Below are 21726 nucleotides of genomic sequence, written 5' to 3'. Positions count from 1 at the left end.
CCCGAGAACCGATGTTGCCTTCGGTTTGGCCCGCGGGTCGGCCAAAACTTGACCCGACCCGAACCGTGCCCAGGCCTACTGAAGTACACAAAACTGCAGGTTGCTATCTGATGATATGATAATTGCCTATCAGTCACACCATGATAATTTAAAGGACAAAAATACTTTCCAACTATCAGAGAGACAACATGAACTAAGCTGCAAATACACCTTCGATTTTAACCGGAAGACTTCGTTACATGGATTATATTTTAACCAACAAATTGCAGTTCTTGTCCATGATTCGCAAATTGTAGCATAACTATTTTCCAACTTCTTGAGGAGGGTTCCAAACCGAGCAAGTTGATTTAACACATTGCAATGCAAACAGTAATCTTTTACTCTGAAAATTTTGGCAAAGTTTGTAGCAGCATTGCCATGATTTTCATTTCCCTGAGCTTGCTGAACATAAGTATCGAAGCATATATTCATTGGAAGAACATGTATCTGCCAAATCCCGATGTGTTCTGGTTATTGCCTTCTGCAGGGATTTTAAAGCAGGAAGCAGCTGCCGAAAATTTTGTTGAATAGAGTTACCATGAGCTTTGCAGAGCTCCTGCAAGACAAACAATAGCAAACCATTAGTGAGATCTTCATACAGAAACAATGCTGCTGTAACAGGAATACAGAATCTAAACTGAGCAGAATTGGAAATTGTTAAAAATACCTGACACCACCGAAGTATGAACTCCAAATGTGGGCAACTCTCTAAAAGATCTGCAAATGCCTCAATTAACCTTTGCAAATATCTGTAAGGGATTGATGCGGCGACAGCAGGGATGTCTATTGGATTAACAGTGAAAATACATTTTTTAATTAGACTGTCTTCATTTAATCGTAGACTAAGGATCAAAGCTTTGCTCAATTGGTCTTCATTGAGTGCTGCATCAACTGCCTGTAATGTAATCAGAATTAATATGGAATATAAATAAATTGATTGTAGAAATGCTATCAAAAGAAAGAAAAAAAGTGCCATTTTCTTAAATGAAGTATCAATTTTTATCAGAAAAAAAAATATATCAAAGTTCAAAAAGTTTGACATTTAATTGGAGCAATTGTAGTATTATGGTGCGGATACTGAGTGTAAAGAACAAAAAAATTCAAATGTTTACTGGGTCAACTGAGTAGAGGGCATTATTGAGCAAATTAAAGGTCTAAATAGAAATACCCTATAACTAAACAAAGACAAAAGCAAATTGATTAGTTGTCTTAATGTCATTTTAGTTATGCCCTATGCTACATTTGCAAGGGTAAAATGTTGATCGACTTTGTTTCTTTCAATATTATAGTTCTATCAAAAGCAATGACATTTGCATGAAGTTTGTAATATTCCAAAGTTTCACCAAGTACCTCGGGTGTGACATCTATGTCAAGATCAGTTGGGTCAAAGATAAAGGAATCATCAATTGAATAAACTAGAACCCCCTCCGTTGTTGCTGCTGAGAAGCTCCTACCAGTGGGGGCGATTCTCAAGGATTTTGTTCTAACAATCGGCCTTCCGCGGTTAGGCATGGATCCTGGTAAATCATAACCTAACTTTCCCCGGGTTTGTTTGTCAATACCTTCTTCTGCATCACTGTTATCATCATCAATTAAATCCAATGGGCCAGCATCTGTCATATTCTTTGAGTTTAAGAAGTCAAGCACTCCGTCCAAAGATAGATTGTGAGTTATTTGAAACCTCCGCAGCAATACCTGTAAAAATAAATCCACTACATCAATAGGCATACATAGAACATGTGAAGTTTGGAAATAATTAAGCAGAGGAGTTACGTTACTAGATTCGGAGAAAAGACCATGGAAGGCGGACTAATGCTACACATCCTAACTTTCCTTTTACGAACTTACATGGCATTCTCACATTGGATTCCACAAAATTGTTGTTTTTATCAATGCAATGATGTATGCGCCACATAGAATGGGAAAAAACACTGGGAGAAAAAGTCCGGATAACTGGCATTTTCCTAAGGACAAATAAAGTGTAGAAAATTGATGTTGAAACAAGTTGACTGTAACAGCTTCTGGGAGAGAAATTCTACCAAAGAACAAATGCATACACGATGTAGCATTCAAAAGCAAGAAACAAGCATAAGAAAGTATGAAAAAAGCAGGCTACTATTTCAAAAATGACATACGACGAGGGGCTTAGAAGTCATTCGGACCTTGAAAGCAATGGAGTATTCTGGCAACCACTTCCTTTCATTGGGGCACTTGCCAAGAAATGGAAAGTTGTGCAGCCCTAATCAATGTTTTTGTTACATGTTTGACCTTCTGAATATGCAACTTATAAGTGGAGAAATCTATTCATTGGGACACTGGCCAAGGGGTGGGGAGTTGTACAGCTCTTATCAAAACTCTCATCACATGTTTGATCCTCTCTTCTGAACATCCATCTTGAACTTCAGAGAAATCCATTCAACTCTGTTCCACATTTGAAACATGTGTATTCCCCTCCCCTCCCCCCACCCCCCCACCCCCCTCTCCCCTCTCACTACCTTCACAATATATCAGGTATGAGGTTCAAAGCCTTAAAAACTGCATAAGAAACACTATGCAGACCTGCTCTCCTCAATTTTCTGAATTTATTAACATCTAGTGTTTTCAACAGGCCTAATAACATCTACAGTGTATTTTTTTCATCGAGCCACTCTAGACACCAATTTATAATCTATTCACCAAGATGAAATGAAAGAAGATTAAGAAGAAAGTGTAGATCAAAAGAAAGCTTATAAGAAATGGCTACATTTGAAATCCAGATAGAAATCATGGTGAGCATTACATCCATGTGGTGAAAAGGTTGCATATGGACAGGGGAAGAAAATCACAACAAATAACCTACAAGCTTTCAATATATCACTTTGTTGGCTAAAGTCGCAATAAATTTGGTGTAAATAACAATTGCTTATGTAAGAATGGGTGAAAGCTTGTAATCCAACCGTGAATGAACGTATAGCCCATGCTTTTCCATGCAGTTTCTTCAAAGAATAAAAAAGGACCAAAAGATGTGTGCATATAAATCAATGTTAAGGTCTTGTTGTTCCAGCGGCAGAAAAGTTTGAGGTACGTTTTAGAGTGAGAAGCAAGCTTCAAAGCTTGACCATGTAAGAAACTAACCTGATCCGCAACATCATACATGCAGATATATTTGCTACTTCCTCCAGCTAATATGTAACTCCCATCAGCTGAATAATATAAGGTTGTGAAGAATTTTCCTGAACTTGAGTTGGCAGCTGATCTACGATCTGTCATCAGACGACCTCCAGAAATATCCCTGCGACCCTCAATGGTATACATTAACAAACCATCAATTGGGTCCCAGAAATGAATTTGACCATCCAATGTGCTGCTAGCCAACTGCTTTCCATCTGGGCGGTAAACCACTGTAAGAACATCATGCGTATGAGAAAATGTTTCAACTGCACCTTTTCCATCAAAAACATCCCACAACCGAACTGTTCTGTCCCATGATGATGAAGCTAGAATTGCCTACATGTGGAAGAAAAACAACAACTATCAAACCAAACATGTCAATAAACTTTTGGTTGAATACATGAAAAGATAAAAACAAAGTTTCTCTGAGCAACTTTGTGAGAGGACCTGAATGGTTAGAATATTTCAGCGGTTTGATCAAATCTAACCACTTTAAACAAATGGTCCAACTACTGAAATCTCCCAAGGGCTCATAGGCACTCAAAAAGAGTCACAGGTGAGCAGATTCAAGGGCATGGTGATGCATTACACCAAATACATAAGGAAAACGCCCCAAATCATAAATAGAAACCAACTTAATTTTACACAAGTATAGGCATCTACAATAACCAGACTTAGGAATACAGGAGGATAGGCATCTATACTAAACAAGCAACCAACCAAACGTAATATGAGTAAACTCACATTTGTAGGAGAAAACATCAAACCATGAACAGGACCTTCATGACCACTAAGAATGTCCAACAAACGGCCTGTCTTCATCGACCAAACAAAGATCTAGAGTACAGAACATTAAGAAAAATCAGGGAACAGCAATTAAAATGAACCGTTAAAGTAAAAAAAAATATTTAAAAAAAAAAACTAGGAGAAAGGGGGAAAAACACCTCAAAGGAATCAAGAGTTCCAGCACAAATCACTTCACCACTCTGATCTGCTGCCAATGAAACAAATTGCCTAGATTCAGGAGTGGTAAATGTTCTAAAATTTCGATAACGGAACAAATCCCATGCACGAACTGTCCCATCCAGAGATGCACTTAGGAGACTATGGCTGTTAGCCATAAAGTGGAGTGCAGTGATTGCATTAGTGTGCTCAGAGAACGTTATAAAGCAGAAGCCTGAAGAAACAGTCCAAACCTGCATAAACCAAACAGTAAGCTCTCTGGGTGTGATATCAGTCCATAACTGCATTATGTCCAAATACTACCTAATAATCTGCACATTCGCAAGTTGAATGTAAAAATGAAGGCGCAACATGCATGAAAAATGCCAATAATTAATTCATTGTCACAAACTATGTATGATAACTGGGCACAATAGGAAATAGTACATCATATACCCACCAAACTGTCACGCATTACTGGACTCAGTAGACAATTCTAGAATACAGATATGGCCAATGACCATTTGGTCTAGTGTCACCTAGTCTCCACTTTGTTGGAGCCAGTTCTGAGTTCAAATCTCATGATGACTGTTTAATACGAGAATTATAAGACTAGAATGAGGTAATACATAGTCATCATAACAAGTAATACGGACCTTCAGCACAAAAGCAATCATTAAAAACAAAAAGTAACATTGAGTTGCATCTTTCATGGTCAGTTTTGAAATTCAGTCATAATTTATTGAACATAACACATGCTACAACTGAAACAAATGGATTAAATAAAAAGGGTTAGTCATTAAGTGAAGAAAACCCAACAAACCAATGCATGAATGGTATCCATTATATTTTACAGACATTACATTTCTTTCGAAATCATATGAATCTGCCAAAGATAGCTAACAAATTTACCTCATCCTTTAATCATAAAAGTTTAAAACATGTAGCTAATATGCTTGAACTAAAAATTTGCATTGTACTACACACGCATTATCCTCTAATTAAAATGCTTCAGGTTTTAAAAACTCACATACCTTGACTTTGTTATCATCTGCTCCAGTGGCTAACAGTAGTGAATCTGGCGAATAAGCAAGACAATTCACATCGAAGTAATGTCCTTGCTGCTTCAATATATAACTCTCTGACTTCCACTCCCACACAAGCAACTGTCCAAGTTTCGCACACCCAAATGTCAGCCAATTTCCAAGCTCGTTAAAAACTGCAGTTGTAATTTTCTCTCTTGATATCGACAACAAGTGAAAGCACACAAAATCAGGCATTTGATACAACCCAAATACACCATTTGAGAACCCCACAACCAACATATTAAGTCCCCTATGATAATCACAGGCTGTCAACTTCGCCTGGGCCTGCATAAAACTGTCCTTCCTCAACAACTCCCATTTCCTGTTTAGCAAATACCCACCTTCTTCATCCAAGTTACCACCTCTGCCCTCATACCCCTTCCTCTTCTTAATATCACCACTACCAACACCTTCCACTGTACCATCACCATCCCTATCTGGTGTACCCGGAGAGGGTGGCTCTGTAACATCCATTCCATCAAACTCACCATCATTGCCACTCAAACCCCAACTAAAAATATAACAATCACGTGTAACTGTATAAACATTGCTTACCTTATTGGTGTTCTTATCAATACCAAAAAACACACCCACAACTGTATCTCTATGACCCAAAAACATAAATGGCTTCGTCTTAAACACACCAATTTTCAATTTTTTCATACAAAACAATCTCGCAGTCAAATCTTTCGACCCGGCAAGCAAATAACTTGAGTCCGGACTCCATTCCAATGACACAACCTTATCGTCACAATCAGCAAAAGTCCTAACCAATTCAAATGGGAAAAACTCTTTCTTGAAACCAGGAGACCGCCAAATTTGAACCAACTTACCAGTGGCCACCGCTATATGCGACCCGTCAGGGCTGAATTTGATGGCATTGACGGCGTTTTTGAAAGAAATGCGGTGAAGCACCACACGCTGCCGGAGGTTGATGAATTGGCATCTGTGATTCTCGTCGACGGTGAGGAGAAACACGCCGTCCGGCGAGGCGGCGATTCGGGTGATGTTGGAGGAAGATTGGACGGGTAGGGTTATGGTTTGGGATTTGATGAGGTCGGTGACCGAGACTCTGTTACCGACCGGTGAGATTAGCTCGGTGTTGTTGGTGATTATGGCGTTGCCTCCTCTGTATGGAGCTCCGAGGAGGTTCTGGAACCTGTAGTTCATTGTTTTTTCACAGTTAGGTTGCGCAGAGAAAACGCAGGAAAGTACAACGGATTGAATTAGGCAAAATTTTCTCAGCAACCAAACTCGGTCGGTAGAAGAACGTTGAGGAGTTTTTAGTCTGTAAAGACACGCTAGGGTTTATCTAGGGTTTAACTAAAGGGACACTCACAATTTTGAACCTCTAGTTTGGGGCTACATTTCATTTTCATTTTGGTCCCCACAGTTTTAGTTTTTACAATCAAGTCCAATTCACTTTCTATGTCCATTAGGCCCGGTCGTCCAGTTTAGAGTCCATTTAATAAATAGGTCATGTCGGGTCTGCTCATTTAGAAAAATCATCAATCTCTTCCCGAGTTCACATGGAAAATTTGACTTATGTATTACATTTTTTTGTAATTTTTTTACTACATAATTTAAAGCTCTTTTACAATTATGTATATACTAATAATATTTATTATTTGTTAAGAAAAAGAGGTCAATAACTTTATTTAAAGTACATTCGAATAGAAATTGAGTTTTAAAGAAAACATTAAATTTTAATATATATTTTCAAAGAAAAAAATATACTTGAATTTAATATATAAATGTAATAATATATTATTTTTCTTTGAAAAAAGTATAATTTAATAAATGGGCTTTAAATGGACCTGCAAGTTGGATTTCGAGCCAACACGGCCCCTGACGAGCCATGGCCCGACCCAGCCCATTATACCTAATTATCTCGTCCCAGCACGGTTCAAAAATACAAGTCATACCATATCGGGCCTTATTTAAAAGGATTTTGCTTGTGCCGTATTGGGCCGCCTTGGTTTGTTTGACACCTATCCATTCTCTCATTAAGTACAATTTTCACTGTTAGCAATTAAAAATAAATATTTATCCTTTATAACTTGAATCATTTTCCATATCCAAATCACTCAAAATCTCTTTTCATAAAATATAGTTAATGTCCATACCTATTAACCAAAATAATAATAATAATAATAAATAAGTTAAAGGAGTTTTTATAAACATAACGTGTTACTTATTGGTTAAAATTTATTGCGAAAATGAAGATTTGTTAAAATGCATATCGTGTCAACTTGTTACAAACTCGACCCGATTAAACGTATCATATGTATGACCTTTTTTTTTTCAATACAGGCAATGGTCTAAAATTTAATAGAGATAGAAGTTTCTCATACACACACTATCAAAGTCCCATAGAAATTCGGATATGAGACAACTGATCTGCAAATGAAGACCCTTTTCCATTATCAAAGTAGATTTTAAACACATACAAAATCAGTATTATAAGCCCAAGCATCACATTGGAGTTTTGTAACATAATTGACACAATTTGATTTGGACCTAATTGCTAACATCAATTAACTTTAGGGACGAAAAATGTAAATCCCCTAATTCAGTGCAAGTTTAGGCCTTAAGGCCCAGGAACTTTATGACCAAAATTCTGGATTAGCCCAAAAACCCAGAGGCCAATTCATGAATGAAAAACACGTGGAGGAGAGAGAGGGAGAGACAGCGAGTACAAGGAAAGGAAGGGGTTCCGAAGTAGCGTACGGCGCTTTTTTCCCGCTCGGTTGGTTGTTCAAAAAGCGTGGGTACGAGGATGATGACATTGACTTCTTGCTCCACTGCTCTGCTTCTTCTAGTCTCGTAGTCACTTTCTCGAGAAAATCCCCACTAATAATTTTCTCTCACTTTCTAGGAAACAGCCTTTGCCGATTCTTCTTCTCGACAAAATGGATCGTACCCCTGAAGCCAATCGGATCGCCGCCACCAAGTCATCATCCATTTCCTCGTCTCCGGCTGTGCAAGTATGAACTGACTCTTTCGTTTTTACTCCAATTTTAGGGTTTCGACTTTCAATGGGCCTTAGCAGTTTTGGGATTTGTTAAGAGAATTTTGGGGTTTCACTTTTCAGTAAAGTTTTTGTTTTTTAGTTTTTGGTTGAAGAGAGAGAGGGAAAAGATGTTGGGGAAATGGGAAATGAGAGAGAAAAACTATAATAAAAGAACTTGAGAGTTCAATCTTTTGTGGTTGGAGACAGTTGTGAATAGTTTACTCAAGCAAGTTCATAGGATGTCAAAAGTTTTGGGGATAACCTCTTTGTTTTTTTTGTTTTGTTTAAAAAGCTAAAATTGTTCTAGGCAAATGTTGTCTGTTAATGTTGGAAATTATGTTTTTCTTTGACTTATTGAATAATGGAGCTAGGTTTCTTATCTGTGTTTATTTAAATTGTAGGAGTCTCCTTTCTCCAATTTCCTTAGCAATCTCTCTCCTTTAAATACAGCGACGACAGCCAGTTATACACAAACATTGTTGGGAACTAATTTGCCGACACCGCCAGTTGTGTTTACATCTCCTCATATTAATCTACAGCGAGAAACCAGTTTCTTGGAAAGGTGTGAGATGTTTAACTAATTTCATGAGTTTCTTGCGTTCTGATTGCGTCTTATGATACTGCACTAGATTATTTATTCCCCCATTTGGTTTAATCTCTTGTTTCCTAACTCAATCAACCAGGTAACTTTTTTTTTTACCCTTCATTAGAAATATTTTTCCTAAATGTTTACAGGGATGATATAGTTGAAGCAGGTTCAGAGGTATACAAAGAATGTAACACAAATATAGTCCAGATTCAGAATCCAAGTTTTGAGGAGGTCCAGTTGTGCAGTCCTTCAGGTTGTGTTGATGAATATCTGGCTGACCCTGTGGAGGTAGACTCTACATGGTCTGCTGATTTACGCTCGCAACGAACTAATGAAGTCCCTCGGTTGTTACACAGTGGTTTTGCCCTTGGCAAAGAATCCAATACCGAAGTTTGTGATATTATGTTTGGTAGCCCAGAGAATGAAGCCGTTTTATTATCAGATCAAGCTGAAAAGGATCTGCCTTTAAGTTCACTTGAAATGAGTCAAGCTGCAATCAATCAGAGGGATGGTAAAAAGACTGAAGAGCTCTCAAGGTTTATATTTGAAAAAGTCAAGGAGTCTGATGTAAACGCATGTCTTGTTTCCAGAGCACAAAATTGTGGAGAGAATGCAGCTAAGGTGAATGTGGGTATTTCGGTACATTTTACAGTTTAACATGAAATTATGAATATTCTGTTTAATGATCAAGCTGGAGGTTATTTTTTTATTTTTTAAAATGTTGGTTTCTCTCAATGTTAAGTTGCACAGGGCAGGTTGTCAATATGATGAAAAAAATGCTAGTAGTCAGTCACGCGAAGATTCAAATGAGTGCAAGCAAAGAGTACAAAAAGGATTGGTTAAGGTATAAATCATATAAAAGATATCTTTTCTTAGTTGGCTCATGATCAATAATTTTGTACTATGTTGATATTTTATCTTTGGAAGTTTTTCATGTCAAAAGTAATGTTCCTCATTTGCAGCAGTGGAAGAATTTGTATATATAATTACACATGTCCGTATATGAACTTCTCCTTTCTTGGCCAATAGTTAGAGATTGACATTTTCTTATTAAACTCTTCTTTTACACGGATTATATCGCCTATTGTTCATTTATGCCTCACTCACACATAAGTAAGCAATTCTATGTATGTAATGCAAACGAATTACTCACACATGCAATTGAATAATTTCTGTATTCAAATGTAGGAGAGTGGTCAAAATGAACGTGGTATACGTAGGCATCTTCAATTTGAGGCTGCAAAAGCGTATAAGTTCACTATCCTTGGTAACAGTGAGAGTCCTAATAGCCTGACACATGATGCTACCAATTCAAGGTCACCATCTATTCTAACAAACTTGAAGAGTCTAGCTTCCTCTCATTTCGATAACAGAGCCTCAAGCAGTCTGCAGGATGTGAGCTGTGACACCTCACAATTCCCTTCCTCCCCCTATGAGTCATTTACATCAGCCCAAATTGGTGTAAACTCTACCACCTCCGCTCCCATCCATTCTGGTATTGGTTTACATCTGAATCGCATTTCTAGATCTACATCCTTGAGCTCCGATATCTTTTCAAGCAAGAAATCAATTGGGTATCTGAGTACGCCAGAGCAGATGCTAGAGCATGGCAGCAACAACATAGCAACGAACTCAAGTAGTATCTTGACTTCAGCTGTATCTGGAAAAATTTATGTTCATGTGGCCAGTGGTCAGCAGGAAAGCCAAGCTGTTACTGAAGCTAATTCTTTCACTTTTCATTCTACGGATACTATGAAGCCCCCATGTCATTCTATGCTCGTTGACCAGGAGGCAGCTCCTTGTGAGGTGGGTATGTCTGCTTCACAGGAGACTGATGAGGTTGAGGAGTTAAACCAACTGAGCCCTAAAAGGAAAAGGCAAGTGCAATATTATCAGTGTATTAATCTTCATTTTTATTTTTACATGGCTCACCTAATACGCTGTTTGAAATGCATATAGGAGGAGAGATGCATACATGAGTGAGGGCTGCAAACGTTGCAACTGTAGGAGGTCTAAGTGCTTGAAACTGTAAGTGAATGCAAGCGAATAGCACCCATTTTTGTTTTGAAACATATTGGAATGCATATCATACATTAGGAAAAATGGTCTATCAATTGTTCTTCTAGACTTCAGTTTTTGTCAACCATTTCCCTATAGAACCTTGATGCAAAAGCATCTCAGTGACCTCATAAACAACAAATTTCCCATGGTAACTTGTGGACAAATAAGTACATACAATTCACCATTCATTCTTGCAGTTTGTCTCAGCTTGTTCTTCATCATTGGCAGTTATTGTGAGTGCTTTGCAGCTGGCGTTTATTGTGTGGATTCTTGTGCATGTGTAAACTGCTATAACAAGCCTGAGTTTGAGGACACAGTTCTTGATATACGTCAGCAAATTGAAGCTCGTAATCCACTTGCATTTACTCCAAAAGTTGTCGACAATGCCATTGATTCTTCGCCCAACTTTATGGTAATCCCTGTCAAAGTATATATCTTGTTCTTTTATGTCTCTCATTTGGAAGCATTTTGAGCATAAGAACTCCACAGGAAGAACAGGACTTGACAACCCCATCCTCAGCCAGGCACAAGAGAGGTTGCAATTGCAAGAAGTCAAAGTGTCTGAAAAGATACTGTGAATGCTTCCAGGTTTATATGTACATTTATATTTACTGCTTGTAATATCAGAAAAATGGTGTTTCTCCAAGAATTCTGGTTCCCCCTCCCAAACTGTTACACACATTATAGAATTTCTAAAATTAACACGATATGGATTTTCATAATTTCAACTAAACGAGTCAGAAAAGCAACAAGTTCATTGGAAAAGATTTGGATTAGGAAGTTGGTTAGTGTTGATATGTCCTCGACTTATCTTGATTTGACATATCTGTTTTTTCTTTTGCTCCTTTCCCAAGGCTAAAGTTGGATGTTCCAGCGCGTGTCGATGTGAGGGTTGCAAAAATACGTTTGGCGTTACTCCAGGTTATGGTTCTCTTTGTTTGCAATGATTCTGTGTTCTTTATTTATTCATTTTTTAATATAAATTTTAATATATTTTCTATGACCACCGTGTTTCAGCACCAAAGAAAATGAAACAACAGAACTTTATACACACACATGTTTATATATATACAAAATTTATCTTATACGGACGTCTGAAATTTCTTTTGCGGATGCAATTGTTTCTTCAGCTTCTCCCTTTTTTATCTGCTAGCAAATCCAGTCACTACACAGCTATCATGCAGTTCAGTTGGTGAATAGCAAATATACAGCTTGAAATCACTTTTATAATGTTTTACTTTTTTGTTTCAACAAATTCATTGACAGGTGCCTAAGAATTCGAAATCCTCATAATCTTTTTAAGTTGTCTTTTTGTATCGTGTGCTTCAACGAGCAGCAGTACACAGATTATTGTTATTTTAGTCTTTTCTTGAAGCATTGTGTTCATTTATTTTGTTGCTAGCAATTAGATGCCATAATGATTTTCAAATTTTCTGATTTTTTGCAAGGATGATCTATGAATGAAGACTTGAAAAATAGACAGTTTGGATTGTTGAAAAAAAATTCGTAAGGTACCCTAAAAGGTGCCCCTCATATAAAATTATTTGAAGGATCCTTCAATGAAAGGAAGGGCGCGATAATTTAGAAAAGAGAGAGGACAGAGAATGTAAAATATTAAATGTGAAAGTGTTGTGGTAATCACAATTCATTATTATAATATATGCAATCTGAACCATTGAATGTGCCCTAATCTAACACCCTAAAATTTGTCCCTCGATCGAGACCCTATATATATATATGCACACACACAGAGCTTTCATTGAGGAATCCCTCAAATAAGTTATTTGAGGGACATCCTTGTAGGCGTACTCCGCATTGTATTTCAGTAATCCAAACCATCTATTTTGTAGATATTCATTCACAGATCATCTCTACAAAAAATACTTGAATCCGATATCATTTGACCACTCAATTAAATTATTGAAATTTTAGTACCGTAAGGTACCCTAAAGGGTATCCCTCAATGAGGGATCCCTCTAGAGAGAGAGAGAGAGAGAGAGAGAGAGAGATAAAATTATTTCATTTTTAAACATCCACGTTATTTCTCCTATGTTTTCCCACCGTATAAGAGCAGCAATAGACAATCTTTTAGTTCTGTCTCTTACATGCACACTTCATACATACTAAGACATGCAGTGCTATTAAATTTTGCTCCTTTCAATCAGTGAGCTTTCAATAGGTTAGTAAGCATGCATGAAAGCATTCACAGAATGGTAAATTTTATGAAACGCATATTTAACATTTCATTAGGATGGTTATATTTTTGTTCGTTTAATCCTTCACTGATAGACTTCTTACTTTTCCATGTTGCTACAATTACAGAACCAGTATATAACAGAGCTAAAAAGTGGGAAGCCCACCCCGCTGAGAAGCTGGATAATGTGAAGGGTGCTATTGCTTGCATCAAGGCCCCAGGTATCATTCATTACTCACCGAAATGGGAAGGAATTTCTGATATAAGCAAGCTTACACCTTTGTCACATCCTTGCTCACGCACAGCGTTTTCTTCAGCTTCATCAAGTAACTCTGCAAAAATTCCACAAGCCCAGTTGCCATCAAGTCAGCTTCAGCCATCAGGTACTGGCCACTTTCACTGGGGCTGTTCAGCCGTCATTGTTACCCCGGAATTATCCGAAGGCAAGGGTCCCAATGATCTCAATTCTGATGGTGCAGGTGCACATTATGACATACCCTATGATGATACACCTGAGATACTCGAGGAAACTTCCAACCCCACCAAGGTTGTAAGGGCTAGCTCACCAAATCAGAAACGTGTGTCACCTCCACAATCCCGATACCGGTTAAGAGAAAGATCTCCAACAGGCTTGAGAAGTGGCCGCAAATTCATTTTGCAGGCTATGCCTTCTTTCCCTCCTCTTACACCGCACCGTAATTCCAAAGAAGGCACTAATGAAATTGAGAATGATGATAAATAATCCGCCAACAAGAACATTTGGACAACACACAAGGAGTTGGGCAAGGCATGACTCAGATAGCTTTCACATCTGATTGTAGAAAATCTGCATACAACTTACTGTCTTCTGCAGGACACCAACTATCGATCTGCTTCCAACTTTACAAGCTCAATGAAAGAATGCTTCTGTATTTCCAGAAATTTGGTAAGCCTTGTTGCAAAAGGCAGTGCTAATTGTTGGCCTTCATTGTAATACCATTGCAAAAGTTTTGTAATATCAAGTGTAGTTGTCATTTAAAGATTTAGTCCTTCGATTATTTTGCAGGCTTTTCTTTTTTTCTTTTTGGTGTCTCTCTGTACTGTAATCCTGTTGATATATAAAGTCTATAATCTTTACTGGCGCTTCTTTCACAGGTGTTAGAATTTTGGTTCGGTTCCTCAACCGACGTGCTTTATGGATGCTCATTGTGAAAACTGCAAAGGTGGAATTTTTAATGGAGACGTGCTTAGTAGATGAAATGGTTGTATTTGAAGTCAAATAACTAACAATATTAGTTTCCTTTCTTATAATTCCGAGTGGACATTTACTTGAGTTGCAAACTTACAATTACTATGTGAAGGAAGTTGAGGTTCCATCTCAAAACCAATTGGCAATGAGGGGAGTAGCCCAACTCCTTATAAGCCCATACTAGGTCCCTTAACATTTCAATGTAGGACAAACACTCTCAACACGCCCCCACACATGTGGCGAACTTTCAAGCCTAATACGTAAACAACACATATTGGGTGACGTGGGAGCATGTGTGGCTGTTGGGCCCAACACGTGAAGCCTTGCGTGGACAACACATTTTTGGGTGACGTGGAGCACATGAGGCCGTTGGGCTTTCACACGTGGTCAACCTGGCTCTGATACTATGAAGGAAGTTGAAGTTCCACCCCAAAACCAATTGGCAATGAGGGAAGTAGCCCAACTCCTTATAAGCCCAGACTAGGTCTCTTAACATTTCAATGTGGGACAAACACTCTCAACACTATGTTGCTGCATCCTTCCTCCACTATTAAGTATGAGCAAGATGTATACTTTCAGTATGAGAGAGAGAGAGAGAGAGAGATAGAGAGTAGAACTCCACTAATTATTAATAATAAAATCACATAAATGAATGCCAAAACAAAATACATCCAAAACTAAATCACCACTAGCTCTACATCCTCCAAGTGGAACATAAAAGCACACCCAAAACTTTATTTGTAGGAAAGACAGAATACGAAAGGGAATTAGAAAGGTCAATTTAGCTATACCATATACTCCATGCCCCATTTTGTATAGCACCTACTTGTACATGGGCGTTCCTCACTCATTATTGTTAGCTACTACTCCCTCACTATCTCCAATTAGACACTGTCAGATTTATGAGCGGTACCCCTCAAGCCCCAGCCTTGCAGATAGCCAACTGGAGACTTCATTCATCTCTTTAGGGATAGTGTAATGACCAAGCCTGCAAAGTCGAACCAAACACTCAGAAAATCTGCTTAAATTTCATCCATTATATTTGACCCCGAACAAGAGCAATAAACATATGAAGAGATTATTCTAGATAATTTTGCTAATAGAAAATTAATCCTTACCCATCAAGGGGTTTGAACGTAAGGTATCGGAATCCTGCTGAATTCAAGGAGTTGACTGATTTCTCTCCATATTTGTAAGGGACTACATCATCATCTAAAATGGCACAAAAGGATTAAAGGGTCAAAGAGGTTCCACTAATCCAGCAAAGATTTATAACTTCTTCACATATTGGTTACCATAACATATCATCTTAGAACCATCTAAAATGTACAACAACCCAATGGAGAATAGTTCTAAAAATTATTTCCGAAAATGTGCAAGAATTGTAACACAAAACCGGGTTTTGGGCATGATTCTTTTTTAACATCTTTCTAAACAAGATTTCAAATTCTATTTTCTCTTTTTTACAAAGGTTTCAAATTCTATCTGGCTAACAATGTTGTTGCACCAGTAGACATCAGTTTCAAGAAGTACAAGTAACCAGAAAGCTAAGCTGAAGCTCCAAATAAATTATCAACCCTATATGATTTATCAGTCATTAAAGCCACAAAGATGCTACTATCCATAAAAACTGGATTGAGTCTCACATATTGATTGTTAAAATTCTTCAGTGCAACACACTAGCTTCTGGTGTGTGACATATCAAGTGGTTTAGAAACCTTTCAAATTTTTGCAAATGCAATATTGGCAAAAGGTTATACAGAGACATACTTTTTCCATGACATTGCAAAATGGGTAATGATGCGGCACGCCTTGCAGCCTCATGTGACCCTTCAATTTTGTTCCGTAAGGTCCTGCACAAAACCTTTAAACTATCAAACATGGGAGTCTTTGAATATTGATACTCAGTTCAACAGGTACCATCAAAAATAGAGCAGATGCCAGATGGACTGTTCTGGAAATGCATATGTTTAATGTTTACAATTATTAGATAAAAAAGGCCCATCTAGTTTTACTCGCATCTCAGGTGGAACATGATAAGAAAACAGTTGGGTAAAGCCATCAAATACTAATCTCTTTCACAGGTTTCAGGAAAAACGCTAACTGCAAGAGTGAGTTGGTTAACCAAGGCTCTATACGAAGTCATACCTTGCTCCTGGAAGCCAACCACTTAGTCCAACAACTGCCCTCAGATTGAGAGGGTATGGGTTGCCATTTCCATACCTACCTGCAGCATAACAAGTTGCAGAATAAAGGGCCATCGCAGCACCCATACTAAAGCCTCCAATACCGACTTTAACTGCCACAAGAAAATGTGATAGGCTATTCAAATTTCAGCAGTAAAAACAATCAACATAACACATCATTTAATTCTTGCCTCAGAATTTTCTATTCTATAGTATAAGATGCTAAACTTAACTTTGGGAAACATGAAATGGTGTTAGACTTAACCCTGAAAGCTGAAGAGGGAATAGCATAGCATGCAAATGAAAAATAGAAACTTTGATTTCAGATGGTCTGTTAAAAGGCAAAGTGGCGAAGCTTATAATAAATTTAGAATGTGTTTGCAAAAATTTGATGATTGGCTATAAGGTGGAATTCTTCTTGTTTGGGAAATTTTCTTGAAATATTGTGCAGGTTTTAACAAAGATGATTCGCAAGAAGTGTAAGAAAAAAAATCCGAGGAAGTTAATCATTTTGAAGTAGTTTATCCTTGAAAGTACCATCAGCTGGCTCAGTTGACAACAAGTTCGCAATATGTGCTGCTGAAGCATCTAAACTCTCCCAATCATCTGGACCATCGTCTGAAAGCTCTCCCATTTCAAACCCTGATAAAGAATCACATAATTCAGAAGATTATTTCAACACCAAAGCATCACAAGAGCTTGCCTTATGAGAATATAAACTGTAGAGGTATGACCTTCTACGAATACACCTAAAGTTTTAAATTAAACATAATCTTACAGGCAGTGCAAGGAAATCCACCGAGTATAGCCACAGGACGGGTAGGAGCAGTGGGGCAGATCCACTTAATCTGTTTCATATTTGTATATTAAAAAGTTAATTTACTCACAGGTTGAACAAAGTGGTGACATGTGCATGTGTGAATAGAAATACAAATCCTTAAGCTTACAAATAATTGGGGACACATATATGCTTACATTTGGAAGAGGAAGAGACTCCAAGAGTTGAGAAGCGCTGTAGCCAGAAGGAGTAGAACATGAGACATATAAGTCTTAGAATATCCATCAGGAAGACAATTCAATTGCTAAAACTAAGACTGAAATTGCAGGTGGAGCCTGTGCAGCTCTTTTGAACTTGACAGCCATTATATCATCTGCTCAGCATTTTTTTACCTAGGTAAACTGGGACCACACTAGTTGGGAAAGCATCAACACAAGCAAAGAAACCACAAATGTGGTTATACTGTCCAGAATTGTTTTGAGGATAAAAGGAACAGAACCAGTTTAATACTTAGGAATTTGAAGAAAAATCCATACTTACTATGCATATTTGTTACCAAAGTGCATTTCTAGTTCCCCACTTGGAGAACAAACTAAACTAGTGGTCCCCCAGTCATGACTTTGGCATATACTATTTCCAAATCTAGGCTTCCCAAATTAAGCTTAGCATCAATCAGACGAGAAGTGAAAGGGACAAACAGTCATATCATTTAATCTCACGGTGCCGCTGCTCTCTTAATCGAATTTATTCGAATAAGAACCTCACTGAAAAGATGCTCAGTATTGAAAAGATAACATATGGACCCCTCCTCTCTGAATCAAATTATAGAGCGCGCAGAGGTGTTGACATTCCTGAACACGTTTCTTTTTCTTGTATACGAAACCAAAAAGTCCATCCTTCCAGTACAAGACAGTACATGATATAAAAGAGAATGAATGGGGAATTGCATCAACTGATGATGACAAGTCAGGGCATAAACAACAAATATAGACAAATTATATCATTGTTGAGTTCTCACAAAACTGTCTTATGATAGAAGTTAACTACTCGGTTATGAACTTAACTATTTGACTATGAAGACTGGTATTCCCACAGCTGAGTATAAAAATTATATGCTATTCATATTTCCTTCTCTCATGGGCTAAAATATTAGTGGGACAAGTTTTTCTTTCCCTAATTAGATAGAGTAGGACTTCAAGAGAAGGTCTTTCAGAGACAGAAGCACAACAATGTAGGATATGTCACTCACAAATACAGTAAAGAAATACCAAATATATATATAGGGAAGAGAAAAAATACCTCGAGCCATTATCCCCAAGTCCATGTAGCCAGACTATTGTGGCTTGATGCTTTCCTTTGGGCCTCACCACATGTGTCCTACCGAACTCAAGTGTTCTTTTAGCAGTTCTGCTACCTGAATTGTCACAAAAAGTGGCTACTCAGCAACGATACAAGTTTAAGCTGGAACAATTAATCAGGGATTCTGCAAGTTAACCATAATAACTCTTTTTCCCCTCTCTTTTGTCTAGGATGTCAACCAAGAAAATCGCCACTTATTCACTAGTAGCAATCATTAGTAAGAACAAAACACTTTAAAAGTTAAAAAGAAAAAGAATATCAGACACTAAGTTGCCTAATTGAAGGAAATATAGTAAACAACTAACCACACTCTCACAGCAGTCAGAAAGAGTTCCAGAAACTAATAGCTATAGACTTAAACAAATTGAGAAAATGAAAGGTGCTATGCTAGGGAAGAAACAAACCAGAACACATATTGGAATGGGAATAGCTCATCTTTGCGTTTCAGGTAACTGTGCTAAACAGCCCGCCTATTGCAATGAGTTAGAAGAAGGTACTGCAATGTAGAAAACCCAGAATGATAATGTGTATTTATAGGCAAATGGGCAGTGAGAAAATGGAATAAAACATGTGTGAATATGCATCCCTATGAATGAGAAGTGTGCATACCAGCTACACACTGCGCCAAAAACCGCCTAGAAACTCAAAAAGAAAGAAGCATCAATGAAAAGGAGAGGTAATGAAAAGGACAAAAGCAGGATAGCAGAGAGAATCCAAGCCAGAGTAGAGCACATTCATCCATTCCTTAGAGCTCTTGCAACATAGACAGACAGATAGAGAGAGAAAGAAAGATGGGGAGAAAGAATCTATGCTTGTGGACAGTGGCCAGAAAATAAAGCAAACCCAGCAGCAACAACAAAAACTGAAAAGAATATTACTGAAAACAAGTAAGAATAATCTAAGTTTGTAAAAGAAAATATCTTTTCTCAATCATTAGTTAATGAATTTTTCATGATTGATGGATACCCATTAACCAGAAGGAAAGTTTCTAGTGTCCAATTTCTTTTTTGTATTACATTCTAGTGCCTAATTTCTCTTTATGATAAACAAGTGAAAAATCTCAACTGTGGAAAAAGAACCAAGAAACTGAAGCAGGGTCTGAGAACTGAGAGAACTGGGTTCCAGCCTCCAGGTTCTCTCTCTCTCACTTCTGTTTTCCTTTTTTAAAGCTTAAATTTCTAATTGTATATGCATATATTGACACCAAGACATATATAATATACTTTAATAACTTATATTTTCAAAAAGATTTTTTGTGCATAGATCACCAACCTGGATTTATATGGAAGAGAGAGACAACGGCAAAAGTGTGTGAACTTTTTTCTTTCCTTGCATCTCCATTCTTACTTTCTTGCTTCCCACTACAAAAAACCGCCCTACCTTTCGAAAGCTTTGTCTGTTTATATTCGTAGAGACGCCAAAACCTTAGACCTCTTTACCAGCAAATTTCTATTTACACCCAGTATCTTTTTTTCCTTTTTTTTTTTGGTTGAACAAAAGTTTAGTGGGAGATGGAATACTCTCACCATTAGCGTCAAGGTATACCTATAATCTGGAGCCGAAATGACTTATGCGTGATACCCAAATGTCAGCTGCCATCGGTATGGATTTAAGTAGGAAATTATAAATCGCGCACTAATGAAGATTGCTAGCAACAAAACTCAAACACTAGTGGGACCACACACAATGGAGGGACCTTACCAACTGAACCAACTCTCATTGGTATTTACACCCAGCATCTTTATGAGTTCACCTTAGTGGTTTTTTTTTTTTTTTAATTTAAAAAAAAAATTAAGATTTGTATTCATAATTCAACCAAAAAAAAGCTACTACCCACAAAAGAGCCATTATAATAACGATCTAACATCAAATTTAAGACAATTTGGTGCGCCTTAACTAACAATCACGCATAATCGAAGAAAAATTTGGCAAAGACATCCCAACTAAGATTGCAAACTCAGAATAATAAAAAAAAGATAAACCTTGAAAAAATTAAGCCATAACAATACAAATAAAACTCTCGCAACGGATAGATGAAAAACTCTTATAAAAGGAGAGGTAAAAACTACATAAAGAACCCAAAGAGTCTTTATGACTTATTCTAAATATAAAGAAACCGCAAACAGAAAGAGTCACCTTAATGTTTAAATTTTTTTTTAAAAAAAAAATCCTATCTTAGTGTGAACCAAATAATTAGTATATATATATATATATTTTAAACAAAATGTATCTCATCACATGTTTCAATAGTAGTGGAGCGGGTGGGCGGTGAAGATGCGGTGGGGGCATGGCGGCTTGGTCATGTTGTGTTTTCTGAGAAATGATTAGAATTTTAATTAGAAAGTGAAGTGTAATTAAAATATAGGGTATACTTAGAATGCGGAGTGAACTCAAACGAATGTTGAGTTTAAATAATAATAAAACTCTTAACAAATAAACATTTGTAGGAAAATTAGGTTTAGCCATGAAACAGATGTTTTTTTTTTTTTTGAGAAATTTTATGATTGCATTCATAATTCAGTCAAAAAAGCCACTAGCCACAAAAGGCCAATACAAACTAGCCACAAAAGGGCCATTACAATAACGGAGCGGTCTAATATCAAAATTAAGAAAATCAGGTATGTCTCCACTAACGATCAGGCAAGATCGAAGAAACTCTGGAATAGGCATCTCAACTAAGATTGCAAACTTAGAATAATAAAAAAGAGATAAAGCTTGAAAAAACCAAGCCATAACAATACAAATAAAACTCTTACCAAGGAGAGATGAACAGCTCTCACAAAGGAGAAATGAAAAACTCTCACAAAAGGAGAGGTGAAAACTACACAGAGAACCCAAATAGTCTCTGCAACTTATTCCAAACATAAAGAAATTGCAAAAAAGATGGTGGTGGAGATCCAACGCCGAAATGCAGGTGAAGATCCGACGTTGAGCCGCAGCCGCCTTTAATGATTGGATGAAAATCATAACAAAACTAAGACAAATAGGGACAACCCTTTGTCTCTGAAAATGAGGGAAGAGGTGAAAGGAGAAAGAGAGGAAGAGAAGAGGGGAGAGGGGGGAAGAACAATGGCTTCCTCCCCCCTCAAAGTGAAAAAGGCT

The 21726-nt window shown here is 37.4% G+C and overlaps 3 protein-coding genes across 12 annotated transcripts; 1 reads left to right on the top strand and 2 right to left on the bottom strand.

The window, feature by feature from the left end:
- Positions 1–195: 195 nt before the first annotated feature.
- Positions 196–6386, bottom strand: LOC117621576 (periodic tryptophan protein 2). Its single transcript, XM_034352136.1, has 7 exons — positions 5166–6386; positions 4134–4385; positions 3934–4026; positions 3154–3525; positions 1390–1734; positions 707–934; positions 196–595 (listed from the first exon to the last, which is right to left on the bottom strand). Exons 1-7 carry the CDS (start codon positions 6384–6386, stop codon positions 425–427), a joined length of 2682 nt encoding a protein of 893 aa, XP_034208027.1. The 3' UTR covers positions 196–424.
- A 1574-nt stretch (positions 6387–7960) lies between these two features.
- On the top strand, positions 7961–14298 carry LOC117623446 (protein tesmin/TSO1-like CXC 3). 8 transcript variants are annotated; one of them, XM_034354432.1, is made up of 12 exons: positions 7961–8203; positions 8631–8791; positions 8965–9445; positions 9561–9662; positions 10007–10695; positions 10778–10846; positions 11108–11291; positions 11369–11467; positions 11734–11800; positions 13202–13294; positions 13391–13456; positions 13553–14199. In XM_034354432.1, the coding sequence occupies exons 1-12, from the start codon at positions 8129–8131 to the stop codon at positions 13813–13815; spliced, it is 2349 nt and encodes a 782-aa protein (XP_034210323.1). In that variant the 5' UTR covers positions 7961–8128; the 3' UTR covers positions 13816–14199. The 8 variants fall into 8 exon arrangements, 7 of the variants coding, with proteins under 7 accessions (XP_034210323.1, XP_034210322.1, XP_034210321.1 ...); XM_034354431.1 differs by having other exon boundaries at positions 13379–13456; XR_004585126.1 differs by adding an exon at positions 14208–14298 and having other exon boundaries at positions 13202–13998.
- Positions 14299–14899: 601 nt separating this feature from the next.
- On the bottom strand, positions 14900–20077 carry LOC117623448 (acyl-protein thioesterase 2). 3 transcript variants are annotated; one of them, XM_034354435.1, is made up of 10 exons: positions 19897–20077; positions 19029–19120; positions 18565–18679; positions 17463–17499; positions 17266–17335; positions 17025–17129; positions 16450–16600; positions 16072–16154; positions 15420–15513; positions 14900–15289 (listed from the first exon to the last, which is right to left on the bottom strand). In XM_034354435.1, the coding sequence occupies exons 2-10, from the start codon at positions 19057–19059 to the stop codon at positions 15202–15204; spliced, it is 774 nt and encodes a 257-aa protein (XP_034210326.1). In that variant the 5' UTR covers positions 19060–19120; positions 19897–20077; the 3' UTR covers positions 14900–15201. The 3 variants fall into 3 exon arrangements, with proteins under 3 accessions (XP_034210326.1, XP_034210327.1, XP_034210328.1); XM_034354436.1 differs by lacking the exon at positions 19897–20077 and adding an exon at positions 19690–19784; XM_034354437.1 differs by lacking the exon at positions 19897–20077 and adding an exon at positions 19234–19255.
- Positions 20078–21726: the final 1649 nt, after the last annotated feature.

Source organism: Prunus dulcis, chromosome 3 (assembly GCF_902201215.1).
Source record: "Prunus dulcis chromosome 3, ALMONDv2, whole genome shotgun sequence".
Taxonomy (NCBI): Eukaryota; Viridiplantae; Streptophyta; class Magnoliopsida; order Rosales; family Rosaceae; genus Prunus; species Prunus dulcis.
Note: the sequence above shows the minus strand (reverse complement) of the source record. Positions and strands in the feature narration are given on the sequence as shown.